Source organism: Cannabis sativa, chromosome 6 (assembly GCF_029168945.1).
Source record: "Cannabis sativa cultivar Pink pepper isolate KNU-18-1 chromosome 6, ASM2916894v1, whole genome shotgun sequence".
Taxonomy (NCBI): domain Eukaryota; kingdom Viridiplantae; phylum Streptophyta; class Magnoliopsida; order Rosales; family Cannabaceae; genus Cannabis; species Cannabis sativa.
Window position 1 is genome coordinate 19,252,449 of NC_083606.1, and position 11,543 is coordinate 19,263,991.

An 11,543-nucleotide genomic window follows, 5' to 3' on the forward strand; every position below is an offset into this window, starting at 1 on the left:
CCAATTTTCCAATTCTAACTATTTAAATGCCAAAACTAATTATTTAATAACTAAAATAGATTATTAAATAATATTGTCATTTAATTTAATTATTAACTAGACATATAAAGTCCATTAATAAATAAATAAACCTAGAATCTCTTTTCTTTACAATTTCGACCCTGCTTAGTGAAAATTCACAAATTAGACATAGTCTAACTTTAGAATTATAATTGATTAATCACAAATCAATTATTGAGTCTTACAAGCAGTATGTTCTCAACTAGAATGGGGACCATGGATCTATATGCTGAGCTTCAAATAAGTGAATCGAATTTACCAAGTAAATTCCTACTAATTAATTCTTCGTTGAATCCACTCTTAGAACTTAGAATTGCACTCTCAGACTTATAGAGAGCATATTATATGTTCCACGATATAGATATGCTATCTCATTTAACCATTGTTATAATCTTATTGTGATCAAAGATCCTCTATATAGATGATTTACATCGAGATGGGATAATTTTACCGTTCTCACCCCTCAATGTATTTTGCCCCTTAAAATAGTTAGCTACCTGTAAATGGTATTTAGTGATCTAAGAATTAGTCACTTAAACAAGAGCTCATCCATTTACTTCTATTTACTAAGCTCGAAGGGAATCATCACTTGACTTCTATACACCAGTAGAAGCTATAGATTCCATATTTATGTTCAGCACTCCCACTCAATCATACTATCATGTTCCCAAAATATACGTATCACCCTGACCCAAAAGTAGGCTTAACTAATAAATCAAAGAACATGAATAGTACTCATGAGTTGAGCCTAAGCATATCAGGATTTAGATTCTTTTAATCTTAAGATCAACTACTGATATTGACTTGGAAAGATATAACGGTAAGTTTATAATATCTTAACTAAGTTGCAATATCGGTTCAGTCTAATGTATACTCCATACATTCGAAACTAGTATACTTTACTAATGTCCTGGAAAGAACATAACACTTACTCCAAGTGTAAGTACACATCATCGCCGATTATCACATTAGTGTAAATCCAAAACACTGATGAAACAAGGACTAGGTCTTTTGATTCATATGATCACAATCACATTCCACTGTGTTGATGATACTGTAATTGTGAATAAACATATGATCTCGATTTAACTGATTTTGTGTGTAAATGTAACAAACATATTAAACCGTTAGCATGTAAAATTCATGCAAACATTAATCACTTCAAATTTCTTATATTGATAACTAATCAGATTGTAAAAGGTTTTATTTAGGGCACAAAACCCAACAATTTCTAGCTTCTATAACTTATAGAAGTGAAACGATGATTTCCTTTGAGCTTGGCTTAACGCGATAAATGATTGAGATCTCATTTCAGTAATTATATTAGTTTACTGAAATATCATTTATAATTTGCTAAGTGTTTTAAGGATAAAATACATTGAAGGGTAGAACGGTAAATTTGTCCCTACTCGATGTAGATAATCTATAGAGGATCTTTGACTATTTGTATTGAAACAATGGGTAATGCAAATTGCATCTATTTTTGGTAATAGAGCATTCTATATAATTAAGAGTTCAATTCCAAATCTATAATGAAGTCAGGAGGAATTAATAAGTTAAGAAATTTACTTGGTAAATTTCGGATCTATTTATTGGAAGCTTGATTAAATAGGGCCATGGTCCCCACACTAACTGGAATAATATTATTTTGTAGTCTCAATTAATTCGTAATTAATCAATTAGAATTCTAAATAAGACTATGTCTTGTTTGTGAATTTTCACCAAGGAAGAGCTTATTTGAGAAGAAAAGAGGATTTAGTTTATTTGTTAATTAAGAGACTTTGCAAGGTCTAATTAGTAAATAATAATAATTTTATTTGATAATTAATTATAATTATTAAATAGATAGAATTTATATTTATAAAGTTAGAATTAAAATATGACATTTGTGAAAAGAAAAACGAGTTAAATAAATGGCAAAATTAAAACTAGTGAGGCCCATAATATGGCCGGCCACTTAAGTCCAATAAAGCTATTATTTGTCCTTTTTAATTCTATTTAAATTATAAGCCTAACCCTAGAAGGAATCCTATAAATAGAATAGGATGGCTCTAGTTTTCTTAATTGACTTCAATCTCTTTTGTCAGACAACTAGAAAATAAAGAGAGAGCTTCTTCTTCTTCCGATTTCAAAAGTTATTCTTCATTTTTACTAAATAATTCAAATCACATGGTGATTGAGAGTATGCCCACTCATCTCAAAGTAATACCTAGCATAGTGTGGAAGACTATGTCTAACCAAACTAAAGGAGAGAATATTCATGTTTAAATCTTGATAATGCTCTGCTAAAGAAATGAATCAAGGGCTAGAGATTTAAATGGAAGGAGTTATTATTATTCTGCTGTCATCAATGTAAGGATTTCTTAATCTTTTATGTGGTTATTTTATTATTTTAGGAAATTCATATTTAGAGTGTTAAATTATAGAATTATAATCAACATACACATTAGTAAATCTAGATCCTGGTAAAATAATTTCCAATAACTAGTATCAGAGCCATGGTAATAATTTACTTTCATGAAATATGGATTAAAAACGATAATTTTGAGATTTAGATGTGTTCATGTTAGTTTATGTACTTAATTGATGAATATTTGTAAATTAAAAATTTTCTTTGAAAAATAATTTTATTCTCATTCTGGAAATAAGTTATTTGGATTTCTTGTGAAAAATTAAGCAAGTTTGATTTTTACGGAACTCGATTATGATTAAAAATGAGTGAGATATGAGGATTTGAAATTTTTGGTCCATTGGGTGTCGAGCATGGTGCTCCATCCGCACCAGACCTCAGACAAGGAGGCCTTACGTGTGCGGAATTCAAACAACTTTTGTCTAAAGCTCGATCACTCGCCTAGTTTAAACACGATCCTCACCCAGGACCCTACAAGGCGCTGAGGATTCTCGGTCAGGGACCCTGCAGGTCCCTCCTCTGCGCGCGTACGATGGCTACGTGCAGCTTGTTTCTCGGTGAGGGGTGAAAATTTTTCACCCCAAAAAATCAATTTTTGGTGATTTTTTCACCAAATTTTGAATTTTTCCATTTTAAAATCCAAAATATTAATATAAAATATTAATTTTAATATTTGAATCTAAATATCAAATTTTAAAATTAATTATATTTTTAATTATTTTAATAGGTTATTATTTTTTTTTTTTGATAGTTTGAAGTTTAAATTTAAAACTTGGTTACTTTATATTTAAATTATGGTGAGATTTTTAAAAATTGTTAATTTTTTAAAACTTTCAAATTATTTAATAATAAGATTAGATATTTTAATATTAGATATATTTTAAATTGAAAGATATTATTATCCTTTTTAATTTGAAATATTATATTAAAATTATCTTATATATAAATTAAATAATAATAAATTTAAAATTAACCTAAATATTTTCATACATATCCTAAATATAATAATTTCAAATTTATAAATTAGTTATTTTATGATATAATTTATTATTTATAAATCATAACTTAGAAAAATAAAATTTATTATAATATTATATCATTTTACTTATTAGAAATTTATAAATAATATTATATATATATATTTAAATAACCTAGATATTAAATACCCGATAGTTAAAAATTATAAAAAAATAAATGGTTAGAGTGACCTTGTAGACTTATATGGTCTGAAGGACTCTTTCGTAAGGTTAGGATCTTGTGGCTTGGTTTAATGGTGTTCATAGATACTGGGCAAGTAATAGAGGATATTGTAAATAGAGCAAATAATATAACTATGTAGACCGAAGAAGATTGGGAGGTTAATGAGGAGGAATCAATACAATTTATTGAAAAGTCTTTAATTGGAAGAGTGATTTCAAGGCGGTCCGTTAATGGAAACTTTTTGAAGACTGTCTTTGGGCGTATGTGGAAATTGGTATTGAATTGGAAAGTAAAATTTTTGGAGAAATAGGGGGATCATACATTTATAAACTATCGTTTAAGAATCATAAAGATGCTAGAATGATTCTTGATAAGCAGCCTTGGTTGTATGGGGGTGGTTTGTTGATAGTAGAAGACTAGTTAACCACGGGATAGTGGAAATATGTTAATCTAGAGACTGTACGTTGTTGGGTTAGAATTTGGGGATTTTTGATAAAATCCTTTACTTTAGCTAATGTCCAGCGGACGGAAAAAATGACAAGGGTGGTGGGAGATATCTGATAGAGTAGTCCTCAGCAGGTGATGTTCAATGGATATGTTCATGCAAGAATAGCTTTTCTAGTTGATACAAGTATATTTGTGGGTAAATTTATCAAGATAGTCGGTGAGGAACATTGGGTTCATCTAAAGTTTGATCGTTTACCTATGTTATGCTTCAATTATGGATGGTGGGGATATGAACAAAAGGATTGTGAGAAAATGCAGTTAATGGAACGAGGGAGAGATGGAATAGGGGTGTCGAAATATGGTGTTTGGCTGAAGGAAGACGATCCTACCCCAACATGTTTTGAAGCGTATGCAGTGTTTCTAGTGAGAAGTAGGACAAAAGCAAGAAGGGTGGAATTCATGACTGGATGTGGAGAAAGAAGTGAAGTAGAGGTGGAGGTAATGAGAGAAGCATCAGGTAACAGTAACTGGCAGGAGATAGTCCGGCAAGAAGCAGAAAAACAAGGGGAAGTTGGGGATGAAACAGTTATTGAACATGGGAGTTTTGATGATGTGGCATAAGGTAGTGGGCATAAGGGTGATCATGTGGGGATTAAAGATATTATGGGTTAGGTGAGAATTGGGCTTAAGGATGGGGGCCCAACCATTCAAAATACAAACATGGGATAATAGTAGACAACCCAATGATCATTTAAATGGGCTGCAAAAGGGAGACTCCTCTCCACAACTGGGCAACACAAATTCAACAATTGGTTCTTCTCTAAGTTACAAAGATGGGTTTCTCATTACTGATAATAAGAAGGAATCTCGAGGCATTGGTGAAGGTCGAGAGTTGACCAAGCAGGTAGTTGAAGACGATCTAAGTGGAGGGCATCTGAAAAAAGGAAAAATTATGATAATTGGAGGAGTGAAGGAGATGAGAGGGGTAAGTGCAATATTAATAAAAGTAAAGCCATTTTTCTGGGTTGTGAGATTCATGAAGAGCTTGGAAACTTTGCACAGGGAGCTAATGTTGCGAAATCACCAGGGGAGTTGGCTAAGCAAAAGCAGAGGAAGAAAATCTCGATTAAAAATAAAGTAAGAAATGTGGCCAAGAACGAGTTTTTGGGGTCTCACGTTGCGAGTGGTCAAAGGGACGAAGGAAGGAAAATTATAATGGGGGGTAGATGGAACTTTAAGGCCACTAGAAGAAGGTGAAATGTTGTTTGGAGTTACGGATGCAATGGAGAAAATGGAGTCAGGAAAAAATACCAATTTTGAGGTGAGTATTTCTACTAATATAGATTTCTCATCTCTTTCTGAAACTAATTAAGCGGCGAGCCTTAGGATTCAAGGCCGTCGAGCACAATGAAAATGGTTAGCTTGAATGTCCAGGGATTTAAGAATCCCTGGATATTACGGGCATTACAATCCCATGTTTGAGATGTCGGACCGAGCATTATTTTTCTAACGGAGAGTAAATTGACGCGTACTCAAGGTGAGAGGGTGAGTAGTGTGTTGCATTTTGAGAACCTCTAGACTGTTGACAGAGTGGGGTTGAGATGTGGTTTGCTTTTGATGTGGCGCGATGAGGTGCAAATACATTATCCACGTGTATTTTCTTATTGGTATATTTAATCTATCTTTTTTTTTAAAAAAATAAAAATTTAATGACCTGAACTAATCAAGAATTACTACGTGACAATTTACTTAAGGAAAATTATAACAAATGAGCCCAAATCATAACACTATGTAAGTAAATATCCTCATTTCAAAACTTGCAGAGAAATATTCATTTTACACTATTTATTATTTATATTATTTTTTGCCACATAAAAAAATCAATAATTTTTTTTCATATTTTTTTAGAATTAGAAGCAAATTACTTAAAGATTATGGTATATGCATATTAGTTTTGTTAAAAAAAATTTATTTTAAAGTTATATCAATTTTTTTAAAATTTTTATGGGTTGTTGTGGGTTATTGGTATATAGATTTTATTGTACAATATATTTCTATTTTGTTGTATGATATATTATTATTCTTAGATGATATTTATTTTTTATTTTGCTATGTATTATATATAGCATAATACAAATATTTTAATGTATGCATATATTTTTATTGGCATGCTACATATATTTAATTATTATTTTAATATATTTTAATTGTATGATACATTTTATTTTAAATAATATTTACTTAGTTTCTATTTTATTATATACAATGGTGGTATATAATTTTATTGTCATGGTATATATATTTTAATTGTGGTATATAATTTAGTTAGTATATGATATATATATATATAAATTAGTAATATATATATATATATTTTTTTTATTATTAGCAGTATATATATGTTGGTGAATTATATATGCATTTGTTGTTATATGGTATATCATTTTTTTAAAAATAATATTTAAGTTCTATTTTCTATTGTACTTTTATTGACGTGACATATAATTTTATTAGCATGCTATATATTTTTATTTTTATTTGTTGTTATTATATATATATATATAATTCTATTGTAAGGTATATATGTTTGTTATATGATATATAAGTTTTATTGTATAGTATATTATTTTATTTTAAATCATGCATATGCATGTTTAGTTTTTATTTTATTATATATAAATGTGATATATAATTTTGTAACTACGGTGAAATTATTTTATGGTTGTATATAATTTTGTTAATATGGTATATACAATTTATTTTTAATAATATTATATTATTTTGTTTTACTTTTTATTGTAGGTATACATATTTTATTGTATGGTATATGATTTTTATTATGTTTAGTATATCATTTATTTAAGATGATATTTAGTTTCTATTTTATTATATATAAGGATTATATAAAAAAAATTTGGTATGTATATGTAGTTTAATAGTGGTACATATAATTTGTTAGTATAATTATATACTTTTTGAGTATTAATTTAGTATTGGTATAATTTTTTTGTGGTATATAATTTTATTATTATAGTATATTAATTTTCAGTGATACGATATTTATTGTTGTATATATTTAATAATCTAATATATTTATTTACTTTTATTATAATATATTATTATTCAATACTACAAAAACTATATACATTAATTTAATTATTATATATATATTTTAAAAAAATTAATATGTAGTAAATATATTTTTATAATTTTTATTAGCTAATTTATTATATTTGGCTATTTTTAAATAATAGACATTTACTAACTTAGGTGCCGTTTGGTAACACTTTTGTTTTCTAATTTTTTAATCATAAAATAAAAGTAAAATTTTGTTTTAAAAAAATAAAAATGCGTCATGTATTCTGTAACCACTTTTTTTTTTTAATTTGAAAAACAGAATACAAAAGTGTGTTCTGTAAAGTTTATTTTTATTTTTATTTTTTAATTTTATTTCAGTCGAGTTTAGGTCTGGGGTGGGATTCGGGTTTGGGTCAGAGGCTTGGTTCAACGCCAGGACCGTGGAGGGATTTGGGTCCGGGTCTAGTTGGAGTCTAAAATATTCATTAAGAAAAAAAACTGTTTGAAAAAATATTGAAAGTGATTTATTTTGTTTTTAAAATTTTGATTCTCAAATAAAAAATTAAAAAATAAAAACAGTTTTATAGAAAATATTTTTGAAAAATAATTTTACTTTTTTAATTTTAAAATCAGAAAAACTAATTAAAAAAGTATTATCAAATGCCAACTTAATTTCTAAATTTAGGCTCATTTTGTATCTCAACCCTTTACTTAACAATTAAGTACTTACAGAAGTTCCAAAATTATAACTTAAGTATTATTACCACTAAAAATTAAACTTAATTATGTAAAAATTACATTAATTATGGGAAAATTTTAATTACATATTTATTTGCAACTAAAAGTTAAACTTAGATATTTATACTGTAAATTACTCTAATTTATTATATTTGACTATTTTTTTTATTATTTATTTTTTTTATTTTTTTACCTAATTAGTCTATATATTTGGAGGCATTTTCGTTGTAAACAAAAATCCGAGTTGTGGTATTTTTACAATTTGTGGGAGATGGCCCATGAAAGAAAGATGAAATATAAGAGATTGTGGGGGCAAAGGTGAAAAGTGGGCGAGCCGAGTCAAGAAGAGTAAGAGTCGGCATCCATTACCCCGTGATTACAGGGGTTTTTGTTTTTGACGCTTTTCAAGGGTTTAGGGCTTTAGCCTTTCCAATTCCCATTCCCATTGCTCCACCTCTGTTGGCTTGGCTTGGCTGCAAGAATCACCAGGACGGCACTCTCTTTCTCTCTCTCTCTCTCTACCCTTTCTTTCTTTTCCTCACCAACTTCTCTTCTCTTCCTTATTATTAGGGTTTCCTTACCCTAAGGCGGCTAGGGTTTCTGACTCATATCCTAATTTGACTCTTATTCTAATTCAACTTTGCTTATACACTCAAATCTTCCATTCTCTTTTAAACATATCCGATCCTTATATTCTCATATACACAATTCAATTCATACATCACACACTTTCCCATTTGTTTTTCTTCGTTTTTGTGGACAATTTTGATTTTTTGCACCAAATATTCATGTGGGGTTTCCCTATCTTTCTCTGATCATTCATTAAACTTCCAAACACAGTCTTTGATTTTTCGAGTGTTTTTTTATATGATATAGCAATCTGGGTTCCTACCTTTATATTCTGTTTCAATCGTAGTGTTCTTGATTAGAGTTAAACTTCGATTATTTCTGTGATCAATATCATATATAAAATTTAAAATTCTGATTGTGAAACATGAGTTTTCCTGACTCTCGTTCCCAATTTATGCAACCTATACCGGCTTATGTTGGTGGCACGGACGCCATTAATTGTTGGCCTCAATTTTCAATGAACAATGAAGACCAACAATCTGAATTTGAGCAGCAGCCACAACCTCCTCCATTCAAGAGAGCGAGAAATTCTGATGATGAAAGCCAATCCAATTCTTCACCTTTTCCACCTATGAACACTAGAATGATCCCACCAAATGCTCCAGTCAATAAGGGTGTCAGTAACATATTCTTCAAGACCCGCTTATGTGCCAAATTCAAAGTGGGGTTGTGTAGAAACGGTGAAAATTGCAACTTTGCTCATGGAATAGAAGACATGCGACAACCTCCTCCTAATTGGCAAGAACTTGTTGGTGGACGTGAACGTGATAATGAGGATCGATCATCATCTGGGAATTGGGAAGATGACCAGAAAATAATTCACAGGATGAAGCTTTGCAAAAAGTTTTACAATGGGGAGGAGTGTCCTTATGGTGATAGGTGTAACTTTCTTCATGAGGACCCTGCTAAGTATAGGGATGATTTGGGTAGATTTAGGGAGAGCTCAGCCATAAGCATTGGAACCACACCACCACCACCACCGGTTAATCAGGGAAATGTGCCTAGTAATTCAGATGATAATAGGGCTGTGAACTCTGTTTCAGATTCATCAAGAGCGATTGTGAAACCAGTGTATTGGAAGACAAAGTTATGTAACAAATGGGAACAAACAGGTCACTGCCCTTTTGGTGAGAAATGTCACTTTGCTCATGGGTATGCAGGTACACAGTCTGCTTTACACAGTAAGTTATATTTTACACCTTTAGCCTTCTTTAAATTTCTGCAGTTGCCTTTTTTTTTGTTCTATATTACTTGTTTGTTTGAAATGAATTTTACATGATGCAACTTCGTATTTTAAGTACATGCATAGATACCTGAATTGATATGTCTGCCCATTGTCTTTAAAATTGAGAAACAAGTTAGAATGTCTCCATTTCTTATAAAATGAAATCCCTTTTTTGTCCGCAATTAACTTCAAAGTTTGTCACCCTTAATGTGGTTATCTTCTCGACACCGAAACATCCAACATTGTTTTAGAAGTTACTTTTTTAGTTTAATATGCTCAAAAGGGCTCCTCTCCCAAAGAGGTTTCGTTTGATTGAATCACTAAAGTTGAGTTGTTACATGACTTTGTAACCCTTATTCTCTATAGAATTCTGGATTGTCCTTTGGATAGCTGCTTGTGGTTTCTAATTTGAATGTGATCATTAATATCAGAGTTGCAAATGGCTAATGGAAGAGTTGAACCAGACTCTCTGAATATTGGCTCCTTACAGTCAAAACCTCATGCTGTTGCTATTGATTCTCTTCCGAGTGCAACAACTGCAGCTGCTTTTGATGAAGATGTGCAGGGTAAGAAGTGTCTGTTGAAGTGGAAAGGACCGAAGAAGATCAACCGAATTTATGGCGACTGGCTTGATGATCTTCCGCTAGTGCACAACCTACCGAGTAGAGTAGAGAGTTGACGGAATGGAAATCATGTTCTTTCTGGTTTAGAAATTTTAAAAAATTTTGTACCAAAAGAAAAGTTTTTGTGTTAATTTTTTCTTCTTCTGCTGTTTGCTTTGAGTTCATTTAGCTTTCTGTTTCTTTACAGTGATGCTATATTCTTTTCCCTTGCATTTCTTCTTATTGAAGGTTTGTGAGATATAGTAGGATTGCAAATTTTGAACTAGATATTGGTTCTGGAAGTGTCCAATAAGAGTCTTCGATAGCAAGTGTGATAATCAAGGTTAGTGTTCATGTCCGCACTGAGATCTTCATAGATAATGATTTTGACCATTTTAGATTATCCAAGCAATACATTGGATACTCTTGTTCTTCATAATTTGGTATAAGGTTGTTTTAATGCAACAATTTCTATCTTTTATCTTTATTTTTTTTTTGTGGTAGAAGAAATAATTCAATTTTATTGATAGCAATTACCTAAAATAATAGTCTGGAACCTAATTATGACTGGCAACAAGATTAGGATTAGAATTTTACATATGCAAATGCAAAAGTAACTGATCTAATTCACACTTATTTAAATTTGTTTTAAAAATTATAAATATATTATTAATATTTAAAGTAATTAAACAAAACTAATTAATAGTGTAAGGAATAAAAATAATGTGAGGGCGTCAAAGCAATTTCATCATATAAGAATGTGAAAATTGATAAAGTGATAAGAGGAATGCGAGGATTTCAAGAAAAGCAGAGCTGAGTTGGGGGTAGCTAGAAGAGTTTCTTTGAAGGCAAAGCAGTGATGAAAATGTGCGAGGGAATAAGAGGATAGAACCACGTGGACCAATCTGAAGAGAAAATAGAAAATTCGCAACATCAATTCTCGCCTATAAATAAAGGACCCCAACATTCAAACAAAGGACGGATTCCTAATCACACTAGCCTTATCAAAATTGTCGAATTGTTCCTCCGATAATACACATTTCTTGAATTCGAGTTCATTGATCGAAGAAAGAACTATCTCTGATTTAGGAGAAAGTGTGCAATAAAGTAGAGTTATAATTTTTTATTGGGATAATCCTTGTGTAAAGAATTC

General features: G+C 30.3%; 1 protein-coding gene across 2 annotated transcripts; it reads left to right on the forward strand.

The window, feature by feature from the left end:
• Positions 1-8,225: 8,225 nt before the first annotated feature.
• Positions 8,226-10,858, forward strand: LOC115694804 (zinc finger CCCH domain-containing protein 39). 2 transcript variants are annotated; one of them, XM_030621897.2, is made up of 2 exons: positions 8,226-9,723; positions 10,220-10,858. In XM_030621897.2, the coding sequence occupies exons 1-2, from the start codon at positions 8,928-8,930 to the stop codon at positions 10,465-10,467; spliced, it is 1,044 nt and encodes a 347-aa protein (XP_030477757.1). In that variant the 5' UTR covers positions 8,226-8,927; the 3' UTR covers positions 10,468-10,858. The 2 variants fall into 2 exon arrangements, with proteins under 2 accessions (XP_030477757.1, XP_030477756.1); XM_030621896.2 differs by having other exon boundaries at positions 8,227-9,744.
• Positions 10,859-11,543: the final 685 nt, after the last annotated feature.